Source organism: Zootoca vivipara, chromosome 6 (assembly GCF_963506605.1).
Source record: "Zootoca vivipara chromosome 6, rZooViv1.1, whole genome shotgun sequence".
Lineage (NCBI taxonomy): Eukaryota > Metazoa > Chordata > Lepidosauria > Squamata > Lacertidae > Zootoca > Zootoca vivipara.
Genome location: NC_083281.1, coordinates 88,603,408 through 88,623,462, shown reverse-complemented (window position 1 = coordinate 88,623,462; position 20,055 = coordinate 88,603,408). Strand labels below are relative to the sequence as shown.

The following is a 20,055-nucleotide window of genomic DNA, read 5'->3' as shown; positions in this document are numbered from 1 at the left end:
GTGTCCGCTACTCTCTAGGAAGAGGAGAAGATTTGCTCACCAGGTCCAAGTCAAAGCGGATGAACTCCAAACCAGAGACTAGCGTGAGGAAGAGGGTCAAATGATGGTGGCTGCAGACAAGAGCGTTCCTGTGGGAGAGAGAAACTGAAGTTGGTCATCCAAGAACCCAGAGGTTTCATGGCCCACCCGGGTAAAAACAAAGCCCAACCTCTTCCTATCTGATCATTCCTTTCTTTCTGCAATCCAAAAAGACAAATTCTGCAAGTTCAGCAAGAAAGGAAAGATTGAATTAGCTTCCATTTAATATTCCAAGTCACATATGCAGATCTGTCTGTTCGGACTCCTTGCAACATCAATGAAGGCAAATATGTTGGTTTTCCAGAAAATTTTGAATCAGAAAGTTTTCTTTGTCTGAACTGTGTTACACTGTTGTAAATGTTTTCCTTTTGCCTGCCTTGTTTAAATAAAATCATTAAGTTTTTATTTTAAAAAAGAGAAGAGAAGTGTTCTGGCACCCTCAGTCAAATGGAATCTGAATTAGTGTGTTTATTTGACTTTCATTTAGAAAATGAAAGCAAGGGAGTCATCCATGCTAACGATATGTACCGTTTAAACCGTTTCCCAATAACCAAATGTCTGTTGAACTGCAATATTCAATTAAGTGGGGACACCCAATAATGTAAACTTTGTGTGTTTTCTATGGTACATTCAAGCAGACGATTTACTTAAGAAACCAGTGAACTGGAATAGATGTATGTACTTTAAAACATGCCGGCTCAACAGTTTGCACTTCCCTTACACCGTTTGAACATTAAGGGGGTGGGGAGTGGGGGAAAGCGCAGCTGTGTCTTCTCCATCCCAGTGCCAGACTCACTTGACATAGTACTTGTGCAGCAGACTCAGGTTCTCCTGGAAGAGGCGCAGGTAGCTCTCCAGAGAGTTCTCGTTGAGGGCCAGGTACAGCCATGCTCGGCCTGCAGGGGGCGGGCGGAAAAGGAGAAGGCTTTACGGGCACTGCTTGAGGAGTAGGCAACCTCCCACCCGCCATGGCTAAATGTCAAGAGCAACAGGCTCAATGCACAGGCTTTGATGCCTCTGATCATGAAACAATGCTCAGCTGCTGCCCTCTGGGCCTGGCCATGCCCTGCTCCTTAACCTCAGGTTGCAGGACAAGACAGCTTTTTCTGTACTACACAAGGCCAAGCCCATCAAATGTCCCAGTATTAAGCCCTTTTGAAAAAGGTGCCAGCCTTAAATCAGCCCCTGCTTTAACCAGCAAAACACTATGGGATCAGAGCACCCTTGCCCGTACAAAGCTGGCAGCCTGGCAAAGATCTCAGTGCAGCTCAGAAGCTTGCATGTCCTTGTGTCATCAGCAGAGAGGGGTCTAGGGAACACAAATTCCCCTCCCCGTCCCAACATATTTCAGAGTCAACGTGGTTACAGTAGGCCTGGAGAGTGCCTGGATGGGGGACCCCTGTGAGGAGGAGGACTGTGGAGCCAGCCAATGGCCTGGCAGCTGGAAGACCGGATCAGTCCTTTGGATAGGAGCCCAAAGGGAGCAACAGCTTAGAACAGAATATGTGTTTCATTCATTTCAGAGAGTTTATATCCTCTCGTTCTACAGTAAAGAAAGCAACAACGGCACTGCTCAAGGCAGATTTTTTAAAAGCCCCGAAGCAACAGCAATACATCATTAAAAATAATAATAAAAGACCACAGGAAAAGAGACAATAGCTAAAATAACTGGAGTAGAGCCATTAAAAATTCAGAATTATAGCCAATGCTAGCCCTACTTGGGAGTAGATCTGTCAAAATTAAGGAATATGACTACCTTAGGGGTTTTTTATTTTTATTTAAATGGGTCTCTCTCCTCTGAGTAGGGCTAGGACAATTTCTAACCAGGCAAATTAAAAGTTAGCCTAAATAAAACTTCTTATCTGAGTGGTGGAAGGCGGGCAGAGAGGGGCCAAAGGGACCCCCTGAAGGACAGAATTCCATAGTTTCTCTCCTGCATCCTGAGAGCTCTAGTCTTGGCAGCAGCCAGGATGCAAGGGAGAGGTTCGTCTTCAGATGCTAGGGCGCAGGTTGGGTTTAAGTTGAACCAGAAAACATGTAATACAAACACTATGCCACATTACATCCCGGGCAAGGCGGTTGCCAGCCAGGCTCTGGCCCACACTTACTGCGCCCCAAGTTAGTGGCCACGTGCTCCAGGACCTCGATCTGCTCAATGGCTTCTCGGCGAGTGAAATGGACCACCAGGACCCAGTAGCCCGAAGGGAGATCTTGCAGCCTGTGGAAACGGAGGAGTAAAAACAGGGTGATGGAGGACAGCCACTGTGTCAAAGCCTCTGCCTGAGAACTGTTTAACAGCACAGCCTGCATTATGAATATTATTTATCTGTGTACCTGGAGCCATTACGAAAATAAATAAATACACAAAGCAGAATAAAATACATTACAGTTAAAATAATTATTGAAACCAGGCATTCTGTCAGACAAGAGTTTGCTCCCCTGAAGAATTTAACTCATCATCCCAGAAAACCTTTCTCTTTAAAATGGGCACTCTAAAGGCAAAACAGGTCACTTTTTCCGAATTGTAAGGGGGACCTGCTGCACAGCCTGGAAGACACATGGACTTCCTTTCATTGCCTCCGCAACCCCAGATAAAATGTTCATGAGATCCAGCCCAGACCCAAAATATCTAACACAACTTGCTCATGATTTGACTCCAGGTACAACCTCTGTCACCTTATAAGAACACCCGAGGAGCTTAGCTGCTGGAGCAGGCCAAAAACCTATCAAGACAAGTGTTCTGCCCCACAGCGGCCAATCTGATGCCTCCAGGAGGCTCACAGGCAGCGCGTGAGCACAACAGCCCCATGTCTGTTCCCCACCAGCTGGTATTCAGATGGGCTGCCATCTCCGATATTGGAGGAAGGCTGTGGTTGCAGTAGCTAGCAATTCCACTGATACCGGTAGCCTCCCCCTTCCCCTCGATGAATTTCTCCAATCCCCTTTTATAAGCTGCCCAAGTTAGGGTCCATCACCACCTCTTGGGGCAGCAAGTTCCACAGCTCAGTTCTGTGAGAACTCATAAGCTGCTTCTTCTTCCTGCCCGTCCTGAATCTCTCACCATTCAGCTTCTGCAGGGATCTGAAAAGCTTCCCCTTGCCCACTTTCTCCATGCCTCTATCCCATCTTCCCACCTTTCCCCCTCCCTACACTAGCAAGTCCCAAACGTGGAGACCTCTCTTCACAGGGGAGCTGCTCCATCAGTCATTTGGCTTTTCATTTTCTGACCCTATCTGAAGTGTGGTGCTGAGAACCGTATGCCGTACTGCAAGTGAAGTTGCACCTTAGATCTGTAGAAGCGCACTGAGATATTGGCGACTTTCATGTCTGCCTGGCAGCCTTTTCCTGTCTGAAGCTGGTGGGGAATTTTACACCTAGCCTGTTGCTTTAAGAGAAAACACTCACCAGTTCTCTCGTAAAGTGGGCCAAACAAGGAAGGGGGGGGGACGGTAAGAGCCCTTCCAAAGTGCCGGGTTCTTAATTCACCAAGTGTTCCTCTGCCTTTGCAACATTTTCAAAGAGAGAAGTGGCACTGGGGGTTGGGAATATTTCCAGCACCCAACTGGAAAGCAGTTAGGAAGGCCTGGCTGCCTTACCCATACAGCAGTGCATGGTCAAGGTGCTCACAGAGCCTCTGCAGGACCTTGTCGTGGTTCCTGATGGCTGGAGTTTCATCCTCGCAGGCGGCGAAGTAGCTTTGCAGCTAACGGTGAGAGAAAGAGAAAAAACACATCAGTGAACGAGTTTTGGGGGAAGAGCATTCTTCCTCGTAGAATTATAGAATGGTAGAGCTGGAAGGTAGCAATGCAGGAATCGCCACACCCCAGAGGGGTCCAGGGGGCAAGCACCTAGGAGCTCAGACGTCTCTGAAGGGCTCAAAAGGCTTTTCCCAGCCCTGCCTGAAGATGCTGATGGGGATTGAACCTGGGGCCTTCTGCTTGCAAGGCAGGCGCTCTGGCCACGAGCTACTTCCTGCAAGTGACAAGAGGGATCCAGCAGTGCAGCGGGGGGGGGGCAGGGAGATATTTATTGTGGGTACCTTCCATCAGCACCACCTCTCTTTGCCTGCTGGGATAGAGTTGTGTATGCAGGCAGTTATCCTGGCCAATCAGACGCACAGAGCAAGGTGGGAGGGACATTTTCTCCCTAAGCCAGGGTTCCCAGCCTCACCGGTTTTGGGAGGGACACCCAAGCAATGCGCTGCCTCAGCTGGATGAGGCTCCTGCAACGAGCTGATCGGATCGCAGGGAGAGCCTGGGGCAGGAGAGGCAACACCCCATAGCTCCCGTCGCCCATTTTGCAATTGCTCACCCAAGGGGTGTGTCCCAAAGTGTACCTGCACAGAAGCTATCCAGCACAGACTGCAAGGAGGGGAGGGGGGGGTGCAAGGAAGAGCTGCTCCTGGCTTGGAGGGGGTTGGCCTGGCTGCCTCTTGGAGCTCTGCTCCCTAAGGGGTAATGGCGGCAAGTGCAAGGGAAGCAACACGGAGGACACACAGGGAAGGGGGCTCGGCGGCAGAGCATCTGCTAAGCATGCCAAAGGTCCCAGGCCCTGGCAGCCTCTCCCCTGCTTGAAACCCTGGGGAGCCACTGAAACTAAAGGACTGAAGTTAATCATGGTCATTAATAAAACCCTTTATTTCCCAACCATAAAGGAAATCTCAGAGTCTGACGCCACTACTGGCTCCAGGCCTGGGCCCAGTACAGCAATACCCACTGTACCCCACTATCACACCCTTGGTGTGGATGCAGGACAGCACCCAATCAGTGTTCGAAACTATTCAGGTGCCAGGTGCATTTTGCACCTGGCTATCGGTCACTTGCAACCAAGTGAAGGTGCCCGGGCGTCAGGATGGCACCTGACATCTCCACCATCTGGAGGTGCATGCCTAGGAATCATTGGATCTGGAGTTTTTTCACCCCATCCTGTAGAATTCAATCGGTTATATTCTATTGCACAATCAGAATTAATTTTAGGAGACAAAATGCTTTTTCTGGAAAAGGAGTTAGTGAACAAGGCTAGATATCATTGTTGTCGCTTGTCTTCACTTCCCCCACCCCCCCTGCCCTGCTTACAGTTGTGAAGAATATTCTTACGTTATGAACGGTCCGTGTAACCATTAAAAAAAGAGAGAGGTTGGAATAGGCCAATGTATATGTGGACTGTCCCTGGATCAAGTGACTTTTCTTCTTTAAGTTCTCAAAGTTCTATACCTAGCTCAAGGTTGCCGTCTGAACTAGCCAAATGTTTAACTGAGAATTAATCACAGTCAATCCATCATTTGAAAAATAAAGACTTTAGAGGCACCTGGCCCAAAAATGGCAACTAAACATCCTGTTTTGGTGACTAACTTTGGTTTAAGGAGCCATTCGGCACCTAGTTTATATATCTGACATTTTCACACTGCACCCAAAGGGGTAAAAACTGCATGTTCTGGTCAAAAAACCTGCTCCTCGGGGGGGGGGGGGCTAAAAAATCCTGACCAGCAGGAAAGGCAGGAAGCTGGACCTCCCTCCCTGATCAGGGTGTCAATTCACGTGTCAACTGGATATCCTGCCAAGCAGTGCTTGTCTGATCGGGTTCTGCCCCAGTTGATGCCACCAAGCAAAGCTGACCCATAAGGTGACAGGGCACAATTTCCTCCTGTGGGAATGCTGGTCTGGTGAGTCACAGAGCTATTTATAAACCCTTTGACAAGCAAAACAAACGACGTCCATGTTTAAGAGACACCCATGTGATTGCTCAAGCGCATTCAGAGGCAGGACACACAAACAGAGGGAGCACCATAAACAGACGGCTGGCTGAGATGTTCGGCTTGAACCCAGCTGACCATTCAGAGCTGATGGAAAATACCCCCATGACAAGAGGGTCAGTCCCAGCCTCCCCTGCCGTATGGAGTGCTGAGGAGGCTTATGGGCCTACTGCTCTGTGGAATACTTTTCATGAACACCTAGTCCCTAACTGGGGGTGGGGTGGGGCCCACAACAGCTCAGACCAAGAGGGAAGCAGGGGCTCTGCAACTTCCATACATCACCTGGGCAGAGGGCAGGTATCTCAGGCTTTGCATGCAGAAGGCCCAGGTACGAGCAAAGTGCCTCTCTCTGCCGGATACCCCAGAGAGCTGCTGCCAGTCAGAGCAGGCGACACTGAACTAGATGGATCAATGAATCAACACCACATAACTCAGCTTGCCATGCTCCTGTTCAGTGGGCACAGGGGGCCACGTTGGATGGGGGTGATGCCCACCAGAGACCCTTTCATGGCAACTCTGAGCCAGTTTCTTCAATGCTCGGCTGCCAGCACTGGGCAGATTCCAAGGACTGGAACAAGTCCAGAAAGGCAGTGGCTGGTGCAGCTCATGAGTTGAGCATGCTGAGACTGACGCAAAGCATATGACTGTTCCTTCGAGGATGGAACAACCATTTCACAAAGGACGGAGTGGGGGGTTGCAGGGAGGCCACAGATCCCCTGCCATGTGGCAAAATCCTGGAAAGCACACTAAGAAAGGGCCCTGCAGAGAGGAGGAGGAGGAGGAGGAGGAGGAGGAGGAGGAGGAGGAGGAGGAGGAGGAGGAGGACTGTGGTCTGCTCACTGAAACCCCCCCTAGAGGAAAAGGACTCCCTGCTTAAGTGGCTGGCTGGAAGCAGCCAACTTCTGCAAACTGGCCCTTGTACTGATGTGAAACTTCTCGAGAGGGGAAGGAGGGAATGTGCTTTTGACAGCATTCTCTGCTCATGGCAACAGCTGGAGGAAACTCTGCTGATGGTAACACGGGAGCTGGAAAGTTGTTCTTCTCCATTTTGTTCTTTTGATGGCCATTTGGGTCCTGCTCTACAGCCAGTGCCTGGGGGCCCTTTCAGTGCTCAGAGCTGATCACACAGCAGCCCTCCTTGCTTTCGCTGCCCGGATGCCAACTTTTGCCCCTTCCCTGGCCACACGCCACGCCAGACCAGCCGCAGGCTGCACGAGACAAGGAAGGAATGACAACAGCTCCCTCTTCCAACTCCCAGCCTCCTGTGCCCATCAGCCAACACAGCCAACAGCTGCTCTGTTCCTTCAAGGGGCCACTCTCAGCACCTTCCTCCTACTCCTCTGCATCCCAGATCTTCCATGCACCTGCTGGTGGCTGCCCTGACACAGCCCCCAATGCACAGGCTACACAATCTGGCACCGGTGGGAAACTCATGTTTTATAAAGCAGCCAAGAAGTTGTTAAACGTAGAAGACCATGCTCCTGCCACTGAAGGTCAGGGTCCTTTGACTGAACCTCATTAATGGATTTGCCTGATATGCAGCTGTTCCCCATTAACCTCAAAGAAAGAAATCAAGCCTTTAATACCACTCTTCATTAGAAATTCCTAAGGCAGCGGCCCCCTCCCCAGGGGACTGTGTTTCTTGCTGAGCAAACCAACTGAAATTAGTGGGTGTGACTAACTTGGGGCCAATGATTTTAATGGGTTGACGCAAAGTAGGACTTACCTGGATACCACCCCAGGGTGCTTTAGGAAAGCCCACAAAAGGTTAGCACATATGCAATGGCAAAGATCACAACTCTTGCCAAAGAATTTTGCAATACTCCTTCACAATTTCAAGTCCCCCGTACCCGCTGCATTATGCCACCCACTTTCACACAAGAGGGATGAAGTAGTTGCAGCAATGCTCTCCTCCCAGGGTGGAGTTGGGGAACATTTGGGCATCTTATAAAATTAAACCTAGGCCCATCATCTGATTAACTAGTTTATCAAATGTATATTCCACCCTTCCCTCACAAATTAGCCCCAGGTGATGTGACCTTACAGTACGAACTCATGGAGACCCAATTTTATGAGGAAAAAACTACTGGACAGTAATTTATGAAAGTTTTGGAGTCTCTACCTGCTTCCTTTAGAATTTGGGGAAATAGTTTACAGGGTTTTTTTGCCTTTTCTCTGCTTTGCAGCCACAGGGAAAAGGCAGGTGGGCATGGTCAAAACAACCACATGGGCCAAACGGGGAAGTCTGGTGGGCCGCAGGCTGGAGATTCCCTAACCGAGCACTAGAATTTATGCAATATTTTGTATTGAGTGGGAAGAGCAAGCCATGAAATACTGGCAATTTGTGCAACTGCTGTGGGACAAGTGGAAATGGATTTGCCTGGGGAAGACAGGAGGGGTTATGTGGAACAAGGGGCTGATGAAGGGTGGAGGAGTTGAGCGAGTCAGAGGGGAAGAGAAGATGAAAGCAAGTCTGAAGACATCTCCTTGCTGGTATCTAGGCTGCACTGCTAACTGATTGCTTTAAACGGTTTTAAGTTGTGATTACTTTATGTTGAGTGTTACGCTATCTAACTGGAGCTATCAAAGAGGACCGTGTAGAAACAGTGACTAACCTACCAACAATGGCTAAGGTGTTCATTATGTACTTTCAGAAGAAACCCCACTGTCCTGCCTGCATTGGACCGGTTTTTAATAGAATCTGAGACACCCCGATGACGCCAAAATGAATATATTGTTCTTGGATGTGGAAAGGACTAAAGTTGAGCAAAGAAGCGGTGCATAATATCTGCAACATCCTGGAATGACAGATTTCAGGGCAATAGTAGCCTTATGCACGCACGCACGCACACAGATACTGGTATCTGAACATTTTAAATATTTGCATTATACAGGTGTATCTCTGCTTTGCATATTGCTATTTGACTACACATATATACGTATACCACAAAGGGTGAGTTACTTTTTGTTACTGTTTTTGTAAACCACTCTAAGAGTCTCCAGTTTAGGATTAGGGCTGGGTGATACCTGGTTTTCAACATCGTGATATGTCACCAGCTAAACGTTGCAATATACCGATATATCACAGTGTCTGAAAGAAGGATGGAGCAATGTAGAGGCAATGGCTGGCTTCAAAGTTTTTCCTGCATCATGGTTTCTGCATAGCACACACATACATCATGATTCCCGACATATTGCCAAGTCAAAAATTATGAAACCGGTATCACAATATTGGCTTCAATCCAGTTTTGGATGATATATCGCCAGCCTAAGTTAGGATTAAGGCTAAGGCGGATCATTATAGGGTATAAAGAAACCCAAAGGCCAGATCCAGTAAAAGGATGAAGCCTTTTTAAAATAAAATAAAAATATAATAAAATATAATAATAATTTATATAATTTATTATTTATACTCCACCCATCTGGCTAAACTTCCCCAGCCACTCTGGGTGGCTTCCAACAAAATATTAAAATACAGTAATCCATCAAACATTAAAAGCTTCCCTAAACAGGGCTGCCTTCAGATGTCTTCTAAAAGTCTGGTATAGTTGTTGTTCTCTTTGACATCTGGTGGGAGGGCGTTCCACAGGCCAGGTGCCACCACCGAGAAAGCCCACTGCCTGGTTCCCTGTAACTTGGCTTCTTGCAATGAGGGAACCGCCAGAAGGCCTTCAGCGCTGGACCTCAGTGCCCAGGTAGAACAATGGGGGTGGAGACGCTCCTTCAGGTATACTGGACCAAGGCTGTTTAGGGCATTAAAGGTCAGCACCAACACTTTGAATTGTGCTTGGAAACGTACTGGGAGCCAGTGTAGGTAATACAAGACCGGTGTTATGTGGTCTCAGCGGCCGCTCCCAGTCACCAGTCTAGCTGCCACATTCTGGATTAGTTGTAGTTTCAGAGTCACCTTCAAAGGTGAGTCTAGCCCCCACAAAGAGCGCATTGCCATAGTCCAAGAGATAACCAGAGCATGCACCACTCTGACAAGACAGTCCGCGGGCAGATAGAGATTTCAGCAGTGAATATAAAAGACACCGTCTGGTAACAAAGAGGACAGTCTCACCTCTGGTTCCCTATAGCCAAGCAAAGTCATGGCAAAGGATAGCCAGATCTAGATAGTATAAAATCCTAGCTCTGCAAACTGAATATATTATCCAAAGGCACTTCCCCTTCATATTATGTCTGGTTGCAGAAACTGCACGGAATAGCCTGTGCATTTGGATAAGTGGGTTATTATGGGCTTGGGGGATGAAAGTCAGGGGCAGGGAAAAGGTTACAGAAGGCAAAGGAGAATAAAGAATGACTGGTAAATTGGATAATGCAGTGCTGAGAAATGGAATTACGAGAACTACACACTGCTGGCTCTCCTTCTTGGCAATCAATGGGCTGTTTCTTCAAGCAGCAAAGGACCAGCAGGGAGCAAAGTGCTTCACATCGAGGGCACCTGCTTGTTTAAGAGGTTGGAAGAGATAAGCTCCACAAAACACTGAGGGTTTCCTGCTGGGGAAAGTGTGGGTAAATGCCAGGATCTGTCCAGGTCTTCTTAGGCCCCTATGCCTGGGCAGGACGTCTGGAACACCTTCAGCATACACCCGGGAATCATGGACTCATAACTGGGCTTTATGAGCACCAAATCAGCAGTGAACAGCAGAAGCATTTGTAGAGGTTTCAAAACATTCCTCATTTATTTCTATTAACTACTGCATATTTACAGATCTGGCTTTGTGAGTGTTACAGCCTCTCACTTAGCCATCTTGTCTACAGAAGATATTAAACTGCACACAGCACACAGCAGAGAGCAGAGTCAGGAATGAAAAACAACAAAGTAACAATTCCTAACTGTTCCCTCCCAACAGCAGATATCACCAGATTTTCAGAATGGGAGGGGTGAAAATGCTCACAACCTCCCCCTTTTCATTCTGACCATTATGAAAATCTAGCACAAAAGCAATTTCTTTACATATATACCAAGTTGTTCCTTATTAACAGCTTTAGTCAAAGCATCAGCAGGTATTTCTTTCCCTGGCATATATGAGACTTTTACAACTCCTTTCTGAATGCATTCTCTGGCACGGTGCAATTTGATTAGCAAATGTTTTGTTCTTTGCTTGCACCCTTCTGAATGGATTAGTTCTATGCAGGCTTTGTTGTCCTGATAAACTTGAACTGGACAACAAATTTTTACTCTCATATCCTCACATAGTTGCAACAACCACTCTACATTCATGAGGGAAAAATTTAAAGCGTTGAGTTCTGCTTCACATGAACTCATGCTTATTGTTGCCTGTTTCTTACAAGACCAATCAAATAGGCACTGATTGTACAAATAACACACACCTGAGGTGCTCTTGCCATCAGTTGTATCACTACCAAAACTGGCATCGGCATAGATCTCAAGACCTCCAGATTTTTGGCTAGTAAGCTTCAACCTGTAATGCATAGTGCCTTTTAAATACCTAACTATGCGTTTCAGTGCCTTCCAGTCTTGCACTGTAGGTTGATTTACATATCTGCTGAGCAAATTTACGCTAACAGCAATGTCTGGTCTTGTGCACCTTGCTATAAAACTAAGTTTACCCAAAACACTTCTGAACAATGTAGTGTCAGGAAAAACATTAGCATTAGTATCATGTTGGTACCCTGTGACCATGGGGGTGTCTACAGAATTGGCATCTGTCAGATTTAATTTTTCAATCACATCATTGATCTTACGTGATTGATGCAGCAAAACATCACCTTGCTTATTTCTCTCTACTTCCAGTGAGAGATAATTGCTGACTTCCCCTAGGTCTTTCATATCAAAATGCTTTTGCAGTTTTGCAAGAGTGGTTTTGTAAATATTTGCATCCTTCCAGAAAAACAAAATATCATCCACAAAACAAATGCAGTACAATTTGTGCTGGTTAGATTCTTTAACAAAAACACAAGAATCAGCCTTTCCTTGCTGGAAACCTAAGGAAAACAGCACTTCTGTCAGCTTAGTGTGCCAGCATCGAGCACTTTGTTTTAGACCATACAGGGATTTTTTTAATTTACACACCATTCCCTTTTTTATCTGCACTCCGTCTGGCGGTGACATGTAAATACTCTCATTGAGAATTCCGTACAAAAACGCAGTATTTACGTCGTGATGAGATATGGTCATGCCCTCTTCTGCAGCAATTTTCATCAACAGCCTAACTGTCTCAAATTTGACTGTCGGTGAATATGTCTCATGATAGTCCTGATCAGGAACTTGAGAAAAACCACGTGCAACTAATCTGGCTTTATATCTGACCACTTTACCAGTCTGATCAGTCTTGGTTTTGTAAATCCACCTGCTGTCTACAAGTTTCATGCCTGGTTCTACTGGAACCAATTCCCACGTGTCATTTTGCTTTAGGGAATTCAATTCAGCTTTCATGGCATTAAGCCAAGGTTCGGCATCTTTTTCAGGTAAATTTTGAACCTCTTTGTAGTTAGTTGGTTCAAAAACTGAGTTTGGATTGCTAGTGGCAGCCATATCTGAAATAGCAGCTTTAGCAAATTCTTTAGAAAATCGTTTAGGTGCTTGTCCCTTGGTAGTTCTCTCAGATCTACGCAATACTCTGGGATCCTCTGGGTCTGGTTCCTCCTCCTTGGGAGAATGGTGACCTGTATCTGGCAAAGATTCTACCTCTAGATCAGTGTCAGACCCATCTGATTTCTTAAAAGAGGTCTTTTCATTCTGATCATCTGTATCAGTGTCAGAATCTGTGCTACCATCAGCATCAATTACAGGTTTTGCCTCTTTGTTAATTGGTTTCACCACCTCATCATCTGAAATGGGATGACATTGAAAAATGCCAACTTTGTCCCATTTTGGATTACAATCCATGCTTCTGGTCAGCCTAATTGTGTTTGTGTCTGTCATCAGCACACGATAAGAACCTTTTTCATAACCTAGAAAAATGCCATGTTGACCAGATTTGCTCAGTTTGTCACCTTGCAGAGTGTGCACCCAAACTTCAGAACCGAAAATTTTTAAATGTTTTACAAACGGTTTCCTTTTGAACAGCATTTCGTATGGGGTGCAATCAATGGCTGATTGATATCTGCGGTTGTAAATATAGGTGAAACACGATAGAGCTTCAGCCCAAAAGGGGTTGGGTAGGCCTGAATCATGCAACAGAGTTTTAATTCCTTGTTGCAAGGTCTGGTTTACTCTTTCACATAAACCATTCTGCCATGGAGATCTGGGCGTGGCAGTCATGTGCTCTATGCCCTGTTCTGCAGTAAAGTTTTCAAACTGTTCTGAACAAAATTCTCCACCCCTGTCAGTGAAAAGACAACGTACATGCTCATCGTGAACATTCCTGAGCCATGCACAAAATTTTTGAAACTTAGAGAAGGCTTCAGACTTCTTTTGTAACATATAGACCCAAACATATCTAGAATAGGCATCTATCAGAACCAAAAAATAACATGAGTTTCCTCTAGAGAGCGCTAGAGGTCCAACCAAGTCTGCATGCACAATCTCATAAGGTTTCTTAACCTCCCTCCCAGATTTTGTACCTTTGGGAGCTTGCTTAATTTTGTTCTCTGCACATGAGACACATTTCATATGATAAGGACACTTTTGAACTTTCATGCCCTCAACCATATTTTGCATTTTACCTACTGCCTGGAAATGCAAATGACCAAACAAACGATGATAATCATGAATACAATGGTTATGCAATTTCTCATTCTTATCTACTGATATATTACAGCACGCCTTTTCAGTTTCTTTAGTTGCTCCAGCAGCTGTACCTGTAACAAAAGGCAATACATATAAACCATCAACACACTTAGCATAAAGAATGAGTTTGTTGTCTCGAAGAATTTCACACCGAGAGTTTGCAAACACCACTTTAAATCCTTGAGCGTCTAGCTGAGAAACACTCAAGAGATTATCCTGCAAATGAGGAGCATACATAACATTTTTAACTGTTGCATTAAGGCTCTGCAAAGAAACCGTTCCCTGAGCCAAACTTTTAATAGTCGTTCCATCCGCTTGATGAATTGCTCCTCCCTGTTTCTCAAGATGAAGAAAGAGATTTTTATCATTGGCCACGTGCCTTGTGGCTCCTGAGTCGACAACAAAAAACAGAACGTGTGAGTTGATTAGAACTGCGTGAAATCAAAGCCTTTGATGCAGCTGGCCCTTGGGGTTTTCGGCCTCCTCCCCCTTTGCCTTTGAAGTTGCCCTTCTTCTTTGAAGAGTTTTTACACTGATTTTTAAAATGGCCGACCTCTCCGCAAGAAAAACAGCGGCGCATTTTAAGAGCTTTTGCAACACTTTCACTTTCCCCTGTTGAAGGCTTGTAGGCATTTCCAACAGCCTTGTCCCTGCTTTCTCTAGCAGTCTGTCTGCGATCCCACTCATTCAAGAGCACGCTAGACACATAATCTTCTGTTAGACGGTCATTGGGCAAAGACGACAATTGAGCAGCTACAGCATCATAAGATTCATCCAAACTGTTTATGATAAGCATTGCAAAAACAGCTTCTGAAATATTTAAGTCTCGCTGGACAAGATCCTGTCTGAGACGTTTTAATTGGGCTAGATGGCTGGGCAAATCACCATCTTTCTGCAATTCCAGCCTACACAGCTTTTTAAAGAAAAGCACACTGGATCCTGCATTTTGTCTTAGATGCATATCTCGAAGTTTATTCCAAACAGCCCGTGCAGTCTGCTGGTTCTCCAAGTTGACCAACAACTGGTCCTGGACACTCAGAATAATTGTCCCCCTGGCTCTCATGTCTGCCTCATGCCACGCTGGCCATCCATCATCATCCTCATTAGGGGGGTCATCTTCTATAATATGGTAAAGCTTTTCCCTTTGTAAAAGTGCTTTCATTTTGACCTGCCATGTAGGATAGGTCTCTGGTGTAAGGAGAGGAAAAGATAGAGACATCTGGCCAGAATGTGCAGAAGCCATGCCTGTGTTTAGTTAACAGCAAGACACTTCCCTTCATGCACCCCAAATACTCTTGACTCTCTCAGCAACTTCTCTCCCCACTCAGCACAATTAACAGGCAAACTGGAAAAGCGTCTTTGCTGTCTTCCTGGCAGCCAGCAACATACCTTTCTGTAAATCAAACAGCAGCTTGAAAAACAGCTTCAGCTCACAGCTCAACTCCGATGTGCAGCATCAGATGGAAATGGATCAGAAACATCCAATTATCCAACCATCAATAGCCATCTGCAACCACCAGTCTGCTACCAGCAACCATCCGCCTGCTACCATATGTGGGTAAATGCCAGGATCTGTCCAGGTCTTCTTAGGCCCCTATGCCTGGGCAGGACGTCTGGAACACCTTCAGCATACACCCGGGAATCATGGACTCATAACTGGGCTTTATGAGCACCAAATCAGCAGTGAACAGCAGAAGCATTTGTAGAGGTTTCAAAACATTCCTCATTTATTTCTATTAACTACTGCATATTTACAGATCTGGCTTTGTGAGTGTTACAGCCTCTCACTTAGCCATCTTGTCTACAGAAGATATTAAACTGCACACAGCACACAGCAGAGAGCAGAGTCAGGAATGAAAAACAACAAAGTAACAATTCCTAACTGTTCCCTCCCAACAGCAGATATCACCAGATTTTCAGAATGGGAGGGGTGAAAATGCTCACAGAAAGGCCTCTCATGGTGGGGAGCCATCAGGGTGCCCTGCAGATGTTGCTGGACTCAAATACCCATCTTCCACAGCTGCATGGCAAACACTCAGAATAGCAGCTACTGAGAAGCACAGCAGGGGGAGGATGCTGTTGCACTCAGGTCCATCATCTTGCAGACTTTCCAAAGGAATCTGGTTGGCCACAGCGAGGACAACTGGCATTACGTTCTTAGGATGGTAGACCCTTGGTCACCTGGCTCAGGATGACCCACACTGACTGCCTAGGGTTTTGAGCAGGGGATGTTCCCACCTGGAGATGCAATGGACTTTCTGCACATAAAGCAGGTGCTCCACTGCTGAGCTGCAGCCCTTCCCTTCGGCCTCGGTTTGCTATCAGTAAAATGGGAACAGAGGCCTCTCTAAAAACATCCATTGCCAACGAAAGCAGCCCTTTAGCCCACTGAAAATTCAACACGTGCTGCAGCTTGCTTGTTGCAGAGACTGCATCCCCAGGCTTATTACAGTCCAGCTAGGATAAGGAAGCAAGAGAGCACAGCAGCTGGGCTGTGGGGGCAAAGGCAGACCATGTGGGAAAAGAGATGTACAATTGCAACCAGGGGTGCTGGTTAAGTGATGTCATATGGTGCTAAAACAGAGGTGACAGCTTTGCTGAAATGGTCAGAAAGCACAGCTTGAGCAGTTATCATTACCATGGGGCAGGCCCTGATAATGTGCTCCTGGGTGGGTGGGTAGTGTTCAGAAGAAGCCACACCAGCAGGAGAATGCGACAGCTTCTCTGCCCCTGACTTTCTTCCCCCACGCCCACAACAATCCCCCAGCGTAGAAGGCTTATCAAGAGAGAGCAGGGAAAGGACTGAGAAATCTGCAATGGATTTTAAAAAGGCTGATTTAATAGTATTATAAGTAATACTATGCTGCTGTGGCTAATCACATCAACAACATGACGTTACTAACAACACTATTGTTGCTGTATGTCAACAATGGGCTGCGTCCTCCTCTGAGAAGACCCACTGAAACCAATGGGCCAAAAATCCAACACGCCTATCAACTTCAGCAGGTCCAGCTCTGAGTATAAGTCGTACCGGGATAGCACATCTTAATTTTATTTATATTGTATTAAATCCATAACCTGCCCTTCCTCCCCGAAAGGAGCCCATGAAGCAGTTCTTAAGTGACTCAGATTCCTGTGACCTCCCCTGCTCTTGGTTTGACTGCTTTTGATTTTGAAAGTGAAGCTACGACTGTAACCCTGGAGCCTGCCTGTCAAAGGGGGGGGGGAAATAAATAATAATAATAATAATAATAATAATTGAATTTATATGCCGCCCTATACCCGGAGGTCTCAGGGCAGTTCACAGAAAAGGTAATAAATTCAAGAACGACGATGATGGTAGCAAAAGGACAAGAAAACTAACAGATCTTAATAACAAATCATGGGAGTAGGGGGGTGAAAGGAAGAGAAATATTCTGGGATGGGGATGGCCGGCGTAGGGGGCGGTTAAGTGGGGCTGGGAAGGGCATCCTTGTGGCGGGATGGGGGGCGTCTGTGGGTCTTCCCCCCAACAACAACAAGAACACCCCAAATAAAAACCCCGCTGACCTTCTTGACGGAGAGGGAGATGTTCTCCAGGATGCGGTCCTTGACCTGCCCGGGGGGCTCCATGGCCGGCGCCGACGCGCTCCTCTGGCGGAGACCCCGGCCGCCCCGACGGCGAGGACGTCCCCCCCCACGGCGCTGCGGACCCCTCGCTCCCTCCGTCCTGAGGGTCCCCCGGGGGCCACGGAGAGGAAGGTCCTCCCCCACAACCCTCAAGGCCCGCCCCCCACCGGGGGCACTTCGGAGGCGGGGAAGTGGAGGACGAGGATGAAGAGGGGCCCCGGGAAGGATCCTGCGCGGAGCCGAGCGGGACCGGCCGGGGAGGAGAAGGGGGAGGGCCGCTGCCCGCCGCGGGGTGGAGCCGCCTCGTGACAAGCGGGGAGGCTCCCAGGGAGAGCGCCGGGACCGGCCCCTCTCGCCTCTCGGGCCTCCTGCGTATGCGGCCTGTGAGGAAAGGGAAGCGAGGAGAAGAGGCTCGGCCCGGCAAGGCGGGAGAAGAAGATGCAGCCACCGAGACCGCCGCCGCTTCTGCCTCCCGGCGGCTGCTGCAGTCCGTCCCCGGCCAGGCCGCTCACGGCCCGCGCAAAGGACACCGGGAAATGTAGTTCGCCGGGTGTGAGGGGGAGCAGGGATAGCGTACACCGTACAGTAGTGTGCCTAGGAGACGACTAAGGAAGAAGCGAGAGGGCTCTTCGGGGTCCCCCTTCCCACCCTACAATTCTACCAGTCTGTGGTGGAATTTACACGCACACACTTTAAAAAAGGCTGTGAAAATGCTTAAAAGAAAGACACGTTTTGAAAAATACGTTGAATCTGCCATTAGCTCACCACCGCCATCTAGTGTCATATTTGTATAATGCACTTAGAATGCTGTATTTGCAGCTGTACAGCTGAGTCCATATGATTATACTGTACAGTTTGTTTTTTATACACACACACACACACAGCGGTACCTCTACTTACGAATTTAATGCGTTCCAAACATACATTTGTAAGTCGGAAAAAAATGGAAGTCGAATCCCATAGGAATGCATTGGGAGAAAAAAATCAGCTCAGTGATGCAGACACTTCTTTTCCCCTTCCACTAACAAAATTATGTGTGTGTAAATATGCATGTGCAAATACGTGACTTCCTGCCTGCAACACACATGCCGTTTTCAAATTTCAAGGGAGGGTAAGGTCCCAGCCCCCAGCAAGTTTACAATCTAAAATTTGGTATGTGCTAATTCACCCCCTTCTGACACTGGATGGGAGCCTGTGTACACCTTTTATTGACAAACATCCTTCCAAGAACTTCTACCTATTCATTTCCTCCTCCCTCCCAATTCTTTTTCCTTTTGTGCTATGTATTTTGGGGTTGCAAGGCTGTCCTTTTTTAAAAGCGATGTGGGAGAAGTGTGCTTGCAGATTTAATTTAAAATCTACAAGCACACCTCTTACCAGCCTTACAAGAATTCCAGCATTCACCCTGGGCAAAAAAAATACTTGCAATAGGCCAACCAAAACGTTTTACAAAACAGCGCGTGCGATGTGGCAGTTGACCTAATGAAGGTATTGCCCCGATGTGGGGTTTCTTACGTGTTAAGGTAGCTCTATGTGTCCTTGCCATAATGCCTATTTCTATTCCATTCCAGAGGCAAAATGCAAGCTGGAGTTTGGCCCTTCTATCAGCTTGTCAAGGCTTCACTGGTTAAATCCATGCCTATTTATTAAAGCAGAAATGAGTCATACCACAAGACGGCGACTAGAGTTGGCCACCCTGCTTGGCGTGGAAGAGGAAAGCAAGCCCAAACAGGTAACTCGGTGGCCTATTTCTTAGGGTGAGCTTGCTAGCTCGGTGGAGTAAGCACCTCCGATTTGTCACACGCCCACAGGTGCTAAGCTGAACCCGTCTAGCCACTTTATAGGGTGCAGTGGGAAAGGTGTGCAGAAGTGCTTGAGGGGATGCAAGCAAGAATACAAAAGTGCTCCAGGATCAGCAGTGCACTTCTGGATCAAAGGCCCGTGTGGACCAATATCCTAGACATGGGTGCAGCAGCACTCGCCGAGGTGTGCCTAGGCTCCCTTGCGCCCTTGGCAAGGAGCTGTATTGGAGCTCTCCCATCCCTTGCACCCTTAGTATGGACTGCAGGGCTGTTGCAACAGGGACCATCCTGGCCAACCCCTACCCAGCTTATGCTCCACCAGCAACTGATATTCATCCTGCCTCCAATGGTAAGATAGCCACATCCTCCTCTATGGTTTTCTCTAATCCCCTTTTAAAGACATCCAATTCAGCACTCACTAAATCCTGCAGCAGTGCGTTCCACAGCTTAACTCTGTGCTTTGTGAAGAAGTCCTTCCTCTTGTTTGTCCCAATTTTTCTCCCAACATTCAGCTTCATTGGATGACTCACACACCCGCCGCCCCCAGCTATGTTCTAGGTCAGGCATCCCCAAACTGCGGCCCTCCAGATGTTTTGGCCTACAACTCCCATGATCCCTAGCTAACAGGACCAGTGGTCAGGGATGATGGGAATTGTAGTCCAAAACATCTGGAGGGCCGAAGTTTGGGGATGCCTGTTCTAGGTGGTTTTTAGTGAGAAAGGGAGGGAAAAAATCCTGACAACCATTATGATAAAACTTTGTTTTTTTATTTTTAAAAATGTTTTTACATGTTTTTCTTCTGATTGTTTATCCCCAAGTATTAAAAAAAAACCCAAAGAAACCAAAAGTGGGTTGCCAGTGGCAGTAACAGAAAACATAGCTTGATCAGAAAAAACAGCAACAAAACCCCAAATGCTCCCACAATGCTGAAGCCGTCGGTTGCAAGAACAATCCAGCCCAAACAAATAAGTTCATAGCCCAGAAGGGTGCATTGAAGCAACACAGCTTGAGGATTCCTGAGAGGCCCAGACCACTGAAAAAGCCTGAGCTCAAGGACAGACATCAAACAGTTTGAAAAGACTCTGCTTGGATTTACTACCGCAGAGGAAGAAGTG

The 20,055-nt window shown here is 47.1% G+C and overlaps 1 protein-coding gene across 2 annotated transcripts in view; it reads right to left on the bottom strand.

Annotated features, from left to right (window-relative positions):
- The window catches only part of PLEKHM2 (pleckstrin homology and RUN domain containing M2), a 36,740-nt gene extending 19,169 nt beyond the window's left edge, over positions 1-17,571 (bottom strand). Inside the window, exons 1-5 of one of the 2 annotated variants that reach the window (XM_035117383.2) lie at positions 17,079-17,571; positions 3,675-3,781; positions 2,187-2,296; positions 875-974; positions 41-128 (exon numbers count right to left, since the gene is read on the bottom strand). In XM_035117383.2, coding sequence (XP_034973274.1) covers positions 41-128; positions 875-974; positions 2,187-2,296; positions 3,675-3,781; positions 17,079-17,141 — 468 coding nt within the window. In that variant the 5' untranslated portion in view covers positions 17,142-17,571. The remainder of the gene's footprint in view (positions 1-40; positions 129-874; positions 975-2,186; positions 2,297-3,674; positions 3,782-17,078) is intronic. The other variant, XM_035117382.2, reaches the window with a different exon arrangement.
- Positions 17,572-20,055: the final 2,484 nt, after the last annotated feature.